Source organism: Myiozetetes cayanensis, unplaced genomic scaffold (assembly GCF_022539395.1).
Source record: "Myiozetetes cayanensis isolate MyiCay16 unplaced genomic scaffold, myiCay2020 scf29, whole genome shotgun sequence".
Classification (NCBI taxonomy): Eukaryota; Metazoa; Chordata; class Aves; order Passeriformes; family Tyrannidae; genus Myiozetetes; species Myiozetetes cayanensis.
The window spans coordinates 716,236-730,124 of NW_026087510.1; the positions used below are offsets into that span (position 1 = coordinate 716,236).

The window sequence follows — 13,889 nt, forward strand, 5'->3', positions numbered from 1 at the left end:
TGCCCCCTTCCCCCGTGCCCCGGCGGCCAATGGCGGCAGCGCGGGGGCGGTGCCTTGGAGAGTCTGTCCAATGGGGAGGGGCAACGAGTTGAGTGACAGCCACGCCGCCCAATGGCGGCGGGGCAGGGGTGTTTAAACGGCGGCGGCGGCGGTTGCGGCCCGTAACGGAGCGGCGGGAGCGGCGCGGCCCGGCCGGGCCGGAGGTACCGGGGGCGACAGGGGCGGGGGGCAGCTCGTGTAACCCAGCATAGCCCCGTGTAACTTCAGCAGTCCTCTCTTTGCTGCCCCGCTGCGAGCTGACGGTGCTGCGCCTCCCTCCTTCCCCCCCCCCTCCTTCCAGGGTAGGACACAGCACTGCTACAAGAGGTTTCTTGAGATTTATAAAAAAACAGCACCGAAAAAACGCGCTTTTTTCCCCCAATAACAATAATAAAAGGAAGTGCCGAGGCGCTCCGTCACTCGGTGTCCACGCAGACCCTCTTGGGCGGCTGCTCGGGGGCTGCGCTGCTGCCCCGCTTGCCCTCGGGGGGCTCCTGCTCCCCGGGCACCCCCGGCCCCCGGGGGGGGTCGATGCGGCCCCTCCGCACGAAGTGCTCGATCCGAGCCTCCAGCCCCTCGCACCGGGGCCGGGACAGCAAGGGCTTGTAGGTTCGGGCTTGGACCCCCTCCACGAAGCTGCTGACCAGGCTGCTCCCCGGACCTGTGACATCATGGAAGAAATACGTTTAATTACCCCGTTCTTTCAAATTTTTTTATATAGAATTATGTACACAGCCTTAAGCTGTGCCAGGGAAGGTTTAGGCTGGACTTTATGAAGAGTTTCTTCACAGAAAGGGTGATTAGATGTTGACTGCCCAGTGAGATGGTGGAGTGACTGGCCCTGGTGATACTCAAGGAAAGACTGGGTGTGGCACTCAGTGCTGTGGTTTAGTTGACATGGTGGTGATCGGTCACACGTTGGACTTGATTTCAAATCTTGTCCAACTTAACTGATTCTGTGAATCCCAGAATGGTTTGAGTTGGAAGGAACCTTAAAGACCATCTTGTTCTACCTCCTGCCATGGGCAGGAACACCTTCTGCTGTCTCAGATTGCTCCAAGCCCCGTCCAGCCTGGCCCTGGACACTTCCAGGGATGGGGCAGCCACAGCTTCTCTGGGCAACCTGTGCCAGGGCCTGCCCACCCTCATAGGGAAGGATTTCTTCCCAATATCCAATCTAACCCTGCCTGCTGGCAGTGTGAATTCCAAGGTATTCCCCCAAACTCCCCCCTTACCTTTGCCAGTGGCTGTGGGAGCGGTGTCCAGCCCTGCCAACATGTCCCGAAGCACGTGGGTTTTGACGGCGTGGCTGGCCCAGAGCTGCTGCAGGTGTGTCACGTTGAAGCTCTGCACCTCCGGGTCGCAGAGCCACTGCAGGTCTGGGAACTCGCAGTCGTACAGGACCAGGGGGAACTCGACTGCCATGCTGGGGACAAAGACAGGAGGTGGGCCCACGAAAAGGCTCAAGAACAGTGGATCTGCCACAGCCAGCCCTGTCCTTCACAGAACTCCCTTTCCCAGTAAAAGCTGACTTAATTTTCACCAAATACTAAGGACTAAAGTCATTAAAGCTTTGTCTGAGAGCAAGAAAACAGAAGTCCTTATGGACACATCCCAGGCTGGCAGCCTACTTCCATGCTGTCAGACTGCTCCGTGTGCTGGCAGGGATGTGGCTCACCAGCGGGCACTCCGGGTGCAGCCATCGCTCCGGCCGGTTCTCCAGAGCAATCCCTACCTGTACTGCGGTTTCCGAGGGTTCTTCTCCACATCCAGCAGTTCGTTGATGATGTCTGGGCTCTCCACGCCCTGGCCGATGAGGAAGAGCACGGCCATCATGCAGCGGACCTGGTGGTACAGGAACGCCTGCCCCGTCACCTCGAACTGGCACAGCCGGAAGGGATCCCATGGCCTGGATTCTCCCCCTCTCTCCACCCACGTCACACGGGCGCTGAGGATCGTCCTCTGGAAGTTGAGCACCCCGTTGGCCACGTCCATCTTGCAGAGGTTGCGGAAGTCGTGGGTGCCTACGTAGCGCTGGGCAGCGCTGTCCATGAGGGCCACGTCCAGCTGGGCGCAGGGGAAGAAGTACCGGTAGGTGCGGCGCTGGCAGCTGAAGCGGGCGCTGAACTCCGGCGCCACGGGGGCCCAGGCCAGCACCCGGATGTCAGGGGGCAGCACCCTGTTGAGGATGTGGGTGTAGCGCAGCTCCTCCCGCTGCCCCTCGTCCGCCTGCCCGTTTTGCTGCTGCCCCTCCGGTGGCAGGCTGGAGCGGAGATCCAGGGAAATCACCTGCAGAGACGAGCAAAAGCCAGGATTAGAGCGCGGGTGGATGGGCGCAGCGGCGTGTGAAGCCAAGTCTTCCTACACCTCTGGGAAATAAACCCAGGATCTCCTACGGATGAAGGTGGCTTCAGTCGGGTGATCCTACCATGGAGCTGTGAGTGCCTGTGCTGAGGAGCTGAGCAGATGCCACAGATTCCATTAATAAAACAGGGAAAGTTGCAGGCTGCCTACATAGCACAGTCTCAGAACAGCTTCAACTTTAGTCACTGGGTTTGGGTTATAATGTGCCTTTTTTTTTGAGCTGGAGGTGATGACTTGAAGGCTGGCTTGGAAACCTGGTGTGGGAACAAGTTCATTCCCAGTGCGGGCGCCATGTGCTGAAACGGCACAAGAGGAGGCACCAAGTGCCCTGATTTCGTGCAGCTCTTCCTGCCATGCAGAGCAGAGCAGCCACTCAAGGCCAAACCTATGCCAGCTCTGCTTCCTGCACCAGGAGGGAAAGAAGGAGAGCAGCCCAATGGTGAAGCCACCACAGTTGTGCTCTCCCCAAAGGCTCAGCCAGCCGGGTGGCTCCGTGCCCACCAAGCGGGCCAGCTCCATCCCCTCCCTCCAGCTCCCACTCCCACGCTCCCTTCCGCTGGCTGCAGCTCCCCTCAGACCCTTCTGTGCAGGAATTCAGCTGCCTGATGCTGCAGGAAGGGAGCCAATTTCTGGGGATTTTGGATTTTGGTGGGATTGGAGAGTTAAATCAGCTGAGAGGGCCCTGCTAAGGACATGGCATCACCCCTTTTTGGGCAGCACTGAGCTACTGGAGAAGCTGCAGCCTAAACCATGTTTTGTCCTCCTAAAACAGGGCCCTGGAAAAGAACTTGAATATGAGGGACAAAATAGCACTAAAATGCTTCAGGGGTCTGAAACAGTCTTTCCACATGCAGGAAAGCCACTGCCAGCCTCATTTGCAGGGTTAAGAGCTGATGGCTTTTAAAGAACAAATCCAAGCTGTGCTGTGGGACAGCAATCCCACTGGATCTCCATCCCACCCAGGAAATCCCACAGGAGATGCTGACCTGCCCGAAGGCACTGACTCCCTTGTCCGTGCGCCCGCAGCGGTGGTAGTTGGAGGTCTCTCTGCTGTCCACCAGCCGTGTCTTCTTCAAGGCTTCAAAGAGCTTCTCCTCGATGGTGTTGGGGGTGTTCTCCTGGCTGGCAAAGCCCTGGTAGCCCCAGCCCAGGTAGGCGATGCGCAGTGCCACGTGTCTGCGGCCGTGCGCGCTGAAATCGAAGGGCCTTTGTTGGCGTTTTTTGGCTTTCCCAGGGGCCAGAGCAGCCTCTCTCCTCCCAGTGCCCTCCTTGTCATCCTGGAGCTTCTCCTGCAGCCGCTTCACCTCCGCTTCCAGCTCCTGCACTCTCCTCAGGAGCCCCTCGTGGTCAGCAGCCGTGCTCTCCTCAGCCATAGCCACTGCCCTGGAGTATCAGTTTGTTGCCAGTGGATCCTCGGGGTCTACAGGGAAAGAAAAAAACAGTGGATTTACATTTCTATGTGGTTTTTATTGCACCTCTAGGCTGGCTCCGCAAAATAACCGTTATCCATGGAGTCAGTTTTTATCATCTGAGCCCCACTGTGTTCCAGAGCATGGGCAGGGCCACAGGGGCTCAGCTCGGGCAGCCTTCATCTCACTCCAGTCTCTTTTTTTGGAGTCTTTAATCGCTCCTCTTCCCCCAGCCGATGGGATCCGCTCTGTCAGCGCAGCACGTTCCCGGCGAGCCTTCACGGAGCCTTCTCGCTTTCACACCTGCATCCCGCTGCAGACAGCGCGCTGACGGCTGCCACTCATCCCGCCCCGCCATCTGCTCCCGCCCTTCCCCGTGCCGTGGGGGCTCCTGCAGCTCTTCCAACCCACCTAAAGATATCCTAAGCCTGTGCTGGGAGTGGGATCTGTGTCCGGATCCCTTTTTGTCACAGGGCTAGAGGCTTACTCGAGGTTTACTATCACCAGACTCATAAGCAAGCATCTAAACATGCTGTGCTGAGCCTCTTCCTCCTCTGCAGAAGTAGAACACCCTCTCTGATGTCCCTGGATTAAATAGTGACTAAATAGTGTGGATTTAGAAGCACAGGTACAAGGGGAAAACCATTAATCTCACTCCCAGTGCACGGAACTTGCCCTGTGTTTGTCAATCACGACTTAATTGACCACATAAGTAATGGAGTTTTCCAGCAGGAATTAAGGGCTGCTGTTTCTGTTACTATAGGGAACAGCCTTCTGCTGGCAGCAGGAGGTTCAGCAGTGCATGCCCAACCTAAATCAACACCCCTGAACCCAAACATCTGAGTCTTGGAGCCCCCTTTGACACCTTTAGCCAGCTTGAACATGCTGCAAGAAATTAACCCTGGTTTCTTTTCCTGCAGAATCCACCCTGTTTGGTGGGAATCATGGAGGGGACATCGGGCGCCTGGCCGGGAGGCAGCGAGGAGCTGGCACGTCCTCATGACGACCCCTACGCTGATGCCTCCATCGTTTTTGGGGCACAGGCAGACCTTCCAGTGCATTCTGAGGATCAGAGGAAAAACAGGAAGTTGGTGATGAAGAGGAAGGTGCTGAGGCACAGACCCGACGGAATGGTGGAGATCTTCGATGAGTCAGTGAACAACGAGCCGGGGTGCAGCGCCGAGCCCGAGTGCAGTGCCGAGCTGTGGAAGAGGGGGCATTCCAGGGTTTTTATGGAGGACACCATCTCTGAGGGGGAAATCAGCAGCGACTCCCTGGAGGAGTGCATGCCCTATGAAGATGAGTGGCTCCTTGAGAACAACCGCTGCTCTCTCCTTGAGGATCTTGGGAGACAGAGCACGTCTCAGCGCTCCACTCGGGTGGGATCGCCTACGTCCTACATTCTTTCACAGGTTGGCAGACGGAAGAAAACCGACCCAGTGGCCAAATTCCACGGATACAGACAAGACTGGGAGAGATACAGCTTCCCGGGGGAGGATCCACACGATAGGCTGCGCTGGACCATTCGGAGGCAGATGGCCCAGCCGGGGGTGCCGCGCCGGGCGCCGAAGCGCCTCGTGCCCAACACGTACGTGGTGCCCACGACCAAGCAGCGCGACGCCCTGCGCTTTGGCGTGCGCCGGGACCTGGCCCGCTGCATCATGCCCCGCAGGAACACCTCCTAGAGCCACAGCCCCCGCTCCAGCCCCACCGCTTTCCCCTCCTCAACATCCTCCATCGCCTGGAAAATCCCCTCGCCGAATTCTCGCTTTGCTCTGGAGGAGGGTTTATTTGTTGTCTCCTTTTCTTTTAATAAAGCACCTGCAAACGTTCCTTATCGTTCTATGGGTTCATTAGAAACACTGAAGGCAGCATCCGTTATTCCAGACTTATCCCTGCTCCACCAAACTCTGCTCCCTTGGCCTTTTTTACCTCATTTTTAAAATAAGGGAGCTTTGGAATGGAAGTAAGGTAGTGTTAGTTATTACTATTATTAGTGTTAGTTTTTTCAGGGATGGATGGCAAACACAGCAGTTCTGGCGCAAAAAAGCAAAAGCTGAGTGGGATGGCTGGAAAAGGGAGCTGGGAGGACAGGAAGCAGGTAACAGCTGCAGCCTGAAGCAGCTGTGTCCAGCTCCCACCAAACCTCCTCTGGATGTGACCCCACATGGGAAACACACAGGCTTGTGTGGTTATTCCACACTGGGGGTGTTCTGGCACCCCAGGGACCTTCCAGGTTGGGGTCCCTGGTTCTCCAGCACCGTGCATACCTCCACCCACCTATGAAATGGTTTTGTTCCCCAGAACCTTAGAGACTCCACCCCAAACCCTATGGGGGACAGCACCCCCACCCTACAAGGTCCCTGCTCCTTCAGCACCCCAAGGATCCCCCCCTAAAACCCTATGGCGTCCCTGTCTGCACCAGGGGACCCTCCCTGCTCCATGGTTCCTGTGCCCAAAACCCCAGGGACCCTACAAAACCCTGTAGGGTCCCTACATCTCCATCACCCTGGGGATAGCCCTCCCCTTCTGGTGTCCCCGTCTCCAGCACCCAATGGGGGGGGTCCCTGTCCCCAACACCCCAGAGATCCCCCCAAAACCCTATGGGATCGCTGCTTCTCCATCACCCTGGGGCACCCCTCACATCCTGCCCCTAGGGTCATAAGCTGCTGACCCCCACCCTATGGCAGGGCTCCCTGTCCTCCAACACCCCAGGAAGCCCCCAAAACCTATGGGGTCCCTGCACCTCTATCTACCTGGGGACAGCCCTCCCCCCTTGGTATCCCTGTTCCCAGCATTCTGGGAGGGGAGTGTGTCCCTGTCCCCAACACCTCAGGGTCCCCCCAAAAACCTATGGGGCCCCTGTCTGCAGCAGGGGACCTTCCCTGTGCCACCATCCCTGTCCTCAGCTCTTCAGGGACTCCCACTATGCTATGGGACAGGCTCTGACCCCAGGGACCCCCCAAAACAAAATGGGGACCAGGGTTGGCACCCTATGGGGTCCCGATCTGCAACAGGGGACCCTTCCTGTCCTATGATGTTGCTGTCCCCAACTCCCCAGAGACCCCACCCTATAGTGGGGGGATCCCTATTCCCCAGCACTGCAAGGACCCCCCAAAAACCTATGGGGTCCCTGTCTGCAGCAGGGGACCTTCCCTGCTCCACAATTCCTGTCCCCAGCTCCCCAGGGACCCCCACCCTATAGCGGGGGGGTCTCTCTCCCCCAGCACTCCAGGCATCCTCCCAACTCTACAGGATGCCCGTGTGCAGCAAGGGACCTACCCTGCTCCACAGTCCCTGCCCCAGCTCCCTAGGGACCCTCCAGGATATAGTGTCCCCCAGCACTCCAAATATCCCCCCAAAACTCTGCGGGGTCCCAGCAGGGAACCCTCCCCGCCCCGTGAGGTCGCTGTCCCCAAGTCCCCAGGGCCCCCCACCCTACGCGGGGGTCTGTGCTCCCCCGTCCCCGTTCCCATCCCCGTTCCCGTCCCCGTTCCCATTCCCATTCCCATCCCCGTCCCCGTTCCCATTCCCATCCCCGTCCCCGTTCCCGTTCTCATATCCGTTCCCGTTCCCATCTCCGTCCCCGTCCCCGTTCCCATCTCCGTCCCCGTCCCCGTTCCCGTTCCCATCCCCGTCCCCGTTCCCATCCCCATCCCCGTCCCCGTTCCCGTTCCCATCCCCGTTCCCATCCCCATCCCCGTCCCCGTTCCCAGCCGTGCCGTACCCGCTCCGCCGGTGCCGGATGTTCCCGCCCCGTCCGGCGCGGGGCTCTGAGGCGGCTCCATGGCGGAGGCGGGGCGCGGGCTCGGCAGGTTCGGCCCGGCGGGCCCCGGGCCCGGCCTGCCGTGCCCCTGGCCCTTGGCCCCGCTGCGCCGCCCGCCCTCCCGCCTCGCCGGGCTCGGCTGCCCTCAGCGCCCCGGCCCGGCCCGCGGGCTCGGCCCCTTCCCCCCGCCCCCCGCGCCGCCCGCGCTCGGGGCCGAGGCGGAGGACGAGGAGAGAGGTGGGTCCCGGAGCCCCCCGCGGAGCACGGACAGACCCCCTTCCCCCCGGGGCTGCAGGGGAGAGGGTTCAGATCACAGGCCTTCTGTTATAAACTAAACCAGTCCTTCTTTCCGCGGAGGGTGGGACAGGCCGCCCCAAGGAGCTGGTGGGTTCTCTCTGGAGACATTCCAGACCCACCTGTGTCACCGCTCCAGGTGACCCCTCCTGGGCAGGGGGGTTGGACTGGGTGGTCTCTACGGGCACTGAAAGAAAATGGAGCTGCACAGAGTTCGATTTCAGGACTTGTCTGCCCATCCTTTTCGGTGTTCCCCTTTTTATTCCTGTTCTCTCGTAAACAGCACCTGGTGGGTTTTTTTTAGTTAACCAGAATTTCCAGGATCGTCCTAAACCAGTGCCTCGATCCCACACATTCAGCTCACATCACATGGTGGTTGTGTCCAGCCACGAGAGAAAAACACACGCATATCATGCAGACCGTTCAGAGTGGTCTTCAGCTTTGAGAAACACAACATTCTCTCTTCCAAAGCACTTAGCCAAGGTCGATCCTCCCTTTCAATTCCGATTAGCTAAATGCAGGTGCGGAGTGACTCAGCTTGCTCCCACAGTCTCCAGAGGTCCCTTGCAGCCCTAGCAATTCTGCCGTTCCACTTGCATTATTCCATTTGCTGCCTCTCCCCAGTGCCGCTGGCAGAGCTCTCGCTGATGAACAAGCTGATCCACACATCCCTGGTGGAGTCTGACCAGCACGTGGAGATCCTGCAGCGGGACCCCAGCTCCCCGCTCTTCTCTGTCAAGACCTTCGAGGAGCTGCCCCTGTGAGTAGCCACAGCCCCCAGCCCCACCGAGTGTCAGCACCACTGGCCACCCTCACACGGACCCTTGGGATGCTTTGTTTCCACAGGAAGAGGGAGCTCTTGCGGGGGGTTTACATGATGGGCTTCAACAGACCATCCAAGATCCAGGAGCAGGCTCTGCCCCTCATGCTGGCATACCCGTGAGTAGGATTGCGAGCCCCGGCTCCGCACGGCATCCCCGTGCCCCGACCCCTGCGCTCCACTAAGCTGCCTTTGCCTTGCAGGCCCCAAAATCTGATTGCCCAGAGCCAGTCAGGGACAGGGAAAACAGCAGCTTTTGTCTTGGCCATGCTGAGCAGAGCCAATGCCAACGAGAAATACCCGCAGGTAACGCAGGACAGGGAGAGTTGATGCAGGAGGGGTTGGCCCAAGTGCCTGGGACACTGCTGGGGCCAGAGCTCCAGGCTTTGTCCCTGTCCCTATGTGACTTCACCCACTGGAGGGGGATGACAAACCCCCAGGGGCTGTTGCAGTGGCAGGTATGACTGAAAGCACAGTGTCTACCCAGGGAGACACTTTGACTTGCCAGAGTGGATCAATCCAGGCTTCATTTGTCCTGGAATTTAAATTTTGAGGAGCAGCTGTAGACACTGCTGGTTTTCTGGTGGCTCAAACGACCCCATTCCCCTCTCTGGGTGCTGAATCAGCTTTGCCTGCTGGTTCCTGCCGTGTAACATCTCCTCTCATGTGCATGGGGTGACTGAGCCAGGGCACAGGAACGAGCTGCACCGTGCTTCCAGAGTGGAATTTCCTCCTCAAAAACAGCGACACTGGCTTCTTTCTGCCCCCATGGCTGGAGCTGGGAACACAGCCCAGCTCCCAAACCTCCAGCCATGCCCGGCTGCCCGATCCCCTGTGCCTCAGTGCTGTGCAATGCTCCTGTGTTCCTCCTGCTGTCCCTGCCCTCCTTGTCAGCCCAACTTGTCCCACCCTGGGCCTGACAGCTCCCTCCTCTCCTCTCCCACCAGTGCCTCTGCCTGGCTCCCACCTACGAGCTGGCCCTGCAGATCGGGCAGGTGGTCCGGACCATCGGGAAGTTTTGCACTGACATCAAGGTGAACTACGCTGTCCGGGGAAACCGAAGTGAGTCCAGCCCAGCACAGCTACTGGCACTGCCCCGGGAGTGGGAAGGGAGCACGGGGATCCCCTCTTAGAGCCTGGAGCTACCAGGGACCACCCAGACTGCCATGAAGGCCACTTTATAGTGTCTGTGATCCCCTCTCCTGCTGAGGAGGCTTTTCCACCATTGCTGGCTGCTTCCAGACTCCCCAGAATAGGGCTGGTTCCCACCCCTGAGGCTGCAGGGAAGTGTCATGCTGACCCCTGGAAGGCATCACTGAGCACCCAGAGTCTGAGCGAGCTGAGGGGAGGCACGGAGCAGCAGAGAGCTCTGTGCCTGGGGGCAGCCAGGTGCCTTTTTCCCTCTCACAGTTCTGAAGGGCATGGTGCTGGAGGAGCAGATCATCATCGGGACACCGGGCACCACGCTGGACTGGTGCTTCAAGCAGCGCATCCTGGACCTGACGAAGATCTCCTTGTTTGTGCTGGATGAGGCCGACATCATGATCGACACGCAGGGCCTCTCCTGCCAGAGCATCCGCATCCACAGGTGAGTGTCCCTGATGGCTGGAGTCCCACTTCCCTGCTTTCCCCTCTCTTTCAGACATGGTGCTGAAGGGGCTTGTGAGGGGTCCAGCTTTCCCTAAAGCCACATCTACTGGACACATGGGAAGACTTTTACCTTCCTTACCTTTCCTTTGAGCTGTTGCAGCCTAGAGAATCATAGAATGATCTCTTTAAGGTCCATAGAATGGACCTTAAAGCCCATCTTGTTCCAACCACCCTGCCGTGGGCACAGATGTCTTCCACTAGACCAGGTTGCTTCAAGTCCCATCCAGCCTGGCCTTGGACACTTCCAGGGATGGGGCAGCCATAGCTTCTCTGGTCAACCTGTTCCAATGCCTCACTACCCTCACAGCAAAGAACTTCCTCCTCATATCCAATCTAAACCTCTTCACTTTCAGTGTGAAGCCATTCTCCCTTGTCCTGTCACTCCAGGCTCTCGTAAAGTCCCTCTCCATCTTTCTTGTAAGCCCCCCTGGCTTCCTTTTCCATCGAAGGCCACACAAAATGAGCATAAATTTGGGTGTGTGTCCTTCTCCTGGACAGCAGCCGCTCACTGGGACTGAGGAGGCCTTTTTCCTGCCACAGGGCTCTTCCCACGAGCTGCCAAGTGCTGCTGTTCTCGGCCACCTTCAAGGAACCCGTGCGGGCCTTTGCCGAGCGGATCATCCCCGACCCCATCGTGATCAAGCTGCGCGAGGAGGAGCTCACGCTGAGCAACATCAGGCAGTACTTCATGGTGTGCCAGAACTCGGAAGAGCAGTACAAGGCCCTCTGCAACCTCTACGGCAGCTTCACCATCGGCCAGGTCATGATCTTCTGCCAGGTAACGCCCCTGCCCGGGAGAGCCCCGTGCTGGCCGTCGGGGATGGCAGGAATGGGTCCTTCTATGGTGTGGACACGGGAGGACAGGACCCCCAAAACAAGAGCCTGGAGGGGGTTGAAATTCACTGGGAGCTCCCTCAAAAGGAGCAGGGGATGTTGGGGGGGGGACAGTTCTGGGCCTCAGCCTCTCCCCACGTGCCCAGACCCGGAGGCTCGCGGACTGGCTGTCGGAGAAGATGAGCCGGGACGGGCACCAAGTGGCCACGCTGACGGCAGAGCTGACGGTGGTGCAGCGGGCCAGCGTCATCCAGCGCTTCCGTGAAGGCAAGGAGAAGGTGCTCATCGCCACCAACGTCTGTGCCAGAGGTATCCTGGGAGACTCTGCGTCCCCCGAAACACGCCAGGCCTGTGGCTCTTCCGCCTGGATGCCATGGGACAAGGCGATCCCTTTCCACGGCCCCTTTCCCTTTCTCCCAGGGATCGACGTGCAGCAGGTCACCACTGTGGTGAACTTCGGCCTCCCCAGGGATGTGAAAGGAGAGCCAGACTTTGAGACCTACCTGCACCGGATCGGCAGGGCGGGACGCTTCGGGCACCGCGGCATCGCCTTCAGCATGGTGGAGAACGAGACCGTGGAGCTCGTGCACAAGATAGAGGAGCATTTCCGTGAGTATCCATGGGGATCCACTGCTCTGGGAGGCAGGACTGGGACTGTGATCCCCCTCGGCTCATCCTGCCCCTCAGACCTTGCGGGGCTGCTCCTCTCCCCAGAGCTCATCCCACTGGGAATGGGTGACAGATGCAGCTTTTAGGGTGGTTTTTTGCTTCCCAGCAGCCAAATTTTCCAAGAAACAGCCCTGGAGATTGTGTGAAACTCGCAAGGGACATTGCCAGCACTCAGGATGCCTCAGCACCTCCTTTTTTTCCCTCCTTCAGGCATTTTTTCTGCCTTTCCCTGCAAATCCTTGTCCCGGGGGACCTGGTGCCACGGTTCAACTCAGCCCTGGCTGTGGGACAGGAGCTGGTAGCTGGGGAAATCTTTCCTGAGTGGAAATAGATTGTCACTTGTTAACATCAAGAGGATTTTCGTGGGATTTGCCAGATGCTGTGGCTGCACCAATTGCTTTTTGAATCCCAGTGCCTGTTTTCCCTGTGATTTTTAGGGGGAAAAAAGGGTTATGGAAACCTTTTGGTGGGCAGAAAGTGCTGTTCCATCCTCAGTCTCAGCCTTGCCGCTGCTTAACCCTCTTGGTTCCTTTAAATTTCCACCTGTCCTTTAAATACCAAGCGAGCCCATGGCAGACACCAGGCAGGGAAGACACGAGCCAAATAGTCTGGCAGAGATTGTTCCCAAGCAGTAGAAGCAATGAGCAGCTGCAATAAGTGGGATGTGGATGAGCCTGACCACAAACATGGCCAGAATGAGCCGAAGGAGCCCAGTGTGAGGATGAAAATCCAACGGGATGAACTCCTGGCGATCTGACCTGTGCTTTTTCACGTCATGACGTTGGGATTCGAGGACACAAACCTTCCCTGTCCTGTGTGGCTGCAGAGGTGGGAGCAGGGAGTGGGAGCACATCCTCAGGCTGAGCCTGGTGTGATGCTGCTGCAGGGCTGCCTCACTCTTGCTGCCGTGCCTTGGCTGCTGCCCTGACCCTGTTCCCCTCGTGCTTCCTTCCGGCTCATTTCCCCACTGATCCCGTTCCCTCCACGCTTCCTCCCGGTGGATTTCCCTGTGGAGGGAGATGCTGATCTTCCCAGCTGGCACGGGGCATGCCGGTAGTGCAGACACCGGCTCGGGGGGACAAGCTCTGCTCTCACCTCCTGACAACTTCTTGTTCCTTCCTGCAGAGACCACAATCAAGCAGCTGGACCCGTACGACATGGATGAGCTCGAGAGGCTTGCAGCTGAGTGAGGAGTGGGGATTCACTCCCCCAAATCCAAGTTTTGGTTCATACCAGGAGGAAAAGTTTCAGGGGAAAACTTCCCGGTTCTCTTGTGTTCTGAAGCTGTTGAGTTTTGTTGTATTGCCTGAGGAGAGGCTGGAGCAGGCCTCATCCCGCTAGATGGCAGCAGGAATCCACCACTGCCGTCCCGAATCCCGGGCTGAAATCCCAGTGTTCGGGGTCCCAGCAGTGTGGAGAGAGTTGTTGGACCCTGGGGGCACAAAATCCAAGCATTTGGGGTCCCAGCAGTGTAGTGAGAGACGTTGGACCCTGGGAGCGGCCTGTCCCCGGTCCAGGGCTGTGTTTGTGCCTTTGTTAATCTTAAATAAATTGTTTATAATCCTCAGGGTGGCTCCTTCCTTAGCAAAATCCCCTGAAATTTATCACCCCTGGCAGGAGGGTTGTGTTGACAATGGTGGTGTTTAGCAGATCGTCCATTGCTCTGCACTCCCCTGTCCAAATTTCTTCCCAAGCCCAACCTGTAGGAGCACAACACAGACCAGAGCACTGCTGGAGGCACGTGGCAGCGGGAGGGGGAAGGGAGGGGGATCTGGCCCTGGCTCTGCAGGCCCCTCACCACCGGCTTTAACCTCTTTGGGGCATTTCAAGGCCCGAAACCTGTTTGGGGGAAATCTCGCGTTCAGTGTTAACAGTGTAATTGTGGTAACGAGCAATTAATTCTAGTTAAAGAATCAGGGAGGGATCAGAGATGGCGGGTCATTTTCCAGGCTTTCCCGGGTGTTGCCAGATCCCTCCCCCACGTGCACCCAGAAATCCCCCCTCCGGGGCGCTCCGGCCCCCCGGCATTGCGTTACGGCACGGC

General features: G+C 58.4%; 3 protein-coding genes across 9 annotated transcripts; 2 read left to right on the plus strand and 1 right to left on the minus strand.

Annotated features, from left to right (window-relative positions):
- Positions 1 to 120: 120 nt before the first annotated feature.
- HYLS1 (HYLS1 centriolar and ciliogenesis associated) lies at positions 121 to 5,645 on the plus strand. Its single transcript, XM_050322987.1, has 2 exons — positions 121 to 203; positions 4,733 to 5,645. Exon 2 carries the CDS (start codon positions 4,757 to 4,759, stop codon positions 5,495 to 5,497), a length of 741 nt encoding a protein of 246 aa, XP_050178944.1. The 5' UTR covers positions 121 to 203; positions 4,733 to 4,756; the 3' UTR covers positions 5,498 to 5,645.
- On the minus strand, positions 356 to 7,692 carry PUS3 (pseudouridine synthase 3). 3 transcript variants are annotated; one of them, XM_050322985.1, is made up of 5 exons: positions 7,540 to 7,692; positions 3,390 to 3,823; positions 1,775 to 2,328; positions 1,275 to 1,465; positions 356 to 700 (listed from the first exon to the last, which is right to left on the minus strand). In XM_050322985.1, exons 2-5 carry the CDS (start codon positions 3,774 to 3,776, stop codon positions 456 to 458), a joined length of 1,377 nt encoding a protein of 458 aa, XP_050178942.1. In that variant the 5' UTR covers positions 3,777 to 3,823; positions 7,540 to 7,692; the 3' UTR covers positions 356 to 455. The 3 variants fall into 3 exon arrangements, with proteins under 3 accessions (XP_050178942.1, XP_050178943.1, XP_050178940.1); XM_050322986.1 differs by lacking the exon at positions 7,540 to 7,692 and adding an exon at positions 5,634 to 7,069; XM_050322983.1 differs by lacking the exon at positions 7,540 to 7,692 and having other exon boundaries at positions 3,390 to 4,104.
- DDX25 (DEAD-box helicase 25) lies at positions 7,673 to 13,412 on the plus strand. Of its 5 annotated transcripts, none has more exons than XR_007629853.1 (10): positions 7,673 to 7,815; positions 8,497 to 8,632; positions 8,719 to 8,811; positions 8,896 to 8,998; positions 9,640 to 9,754; positions 10,103 to 10,280; positions 10,883 to 11,120; positions 11,323 to 11,485; positions 11,597 to 12,673; positions 12,971 to 13,412. XR_007629853.1 is itself a non-coding variant. In XM_050322980.1 (10 exons), exons 2-10 carry the CDS (start codon positions 8,520 to 8,522, stop codon positions 12,145 to 12,147), a joined length of 1,284 nt encoding a protein of 427 aa, XP_050178937.1. In that variant the 5' UTR covers positions 7,674 to 7,815; positions 8,497 to 8,519; the 3' UTR covers positions 12,148 to 13,412. The 5 variants fall into 5 exon arrangements, 4 of the variants coding, with proteins under 4 accessions (XP_050178936.1, XP_050178937.1, XP_050178938.1 ...); XM_050322980.1 differs by having other exon boundaries at positions 7,674 to 7,815; positions 11,597 to 11,785; positions 12,056 to 13,412; XM_050322981.1 differs by having other exon boundaries at positions 7,675 to 7,815; positions 11,597 to 11,785.
- Positions 13,413 to 13,889: the final 477 nt, after the last annotated feature.

Bases quoted from the DNA above. Each gene is read 5' to 3' on its own strand.
- PUS3 (XM_050322985.1), bottom strand. From the start codon at position 3,776: ATGGCTGAGGAGAGCACGGCTGCTGACCACGAGGGGCTCCTGAGGAGA. The intron at 2,329-3,389 runs GTCAGCATCTCC...TCGTCTCTGCAG, and splicing joins GAGTCAGTGCCTTCGGGCAG to GTGATTTCCCTGGATCTCCG. The intron at 1,466-1,774 runs GTAGGGATTGCT...CTTTGTCCCCAG, and splicing joins CCTCGGAAACCGCAGTACAG to CATGGCAGTCGAGTTCCCCC.
- HYLS1 (XM_050322987.1), top strand. From the start codon at position 4,757: ATGGAGGGGACATCGGGCGCCTGGCCGGGAGGCAGCGAGGAGCTGGCA.
- DDX25 (XM_050322982.1), top strand. From the start codon at position 8,388: ATGCAGGTGCGGAGTGACTCAGCTTGCTCCCACAGTCTCCAGAGGTCC. The intron at 10,281-10,882 runs GTGAGTGTCCCT...TTCCTGCCACAG, and splicing joins CAGAGCATCCGCATCCACAG to GGCTCTTCCCACGAGCTGCC. The intron at 11,121-11,322 runs GTAACGCCCCTG...CCACGTGCCCAG, and splicing joins AGGTCATGATCTTCTGCCAG to ACCCGGAGGCTCGCGGACTG.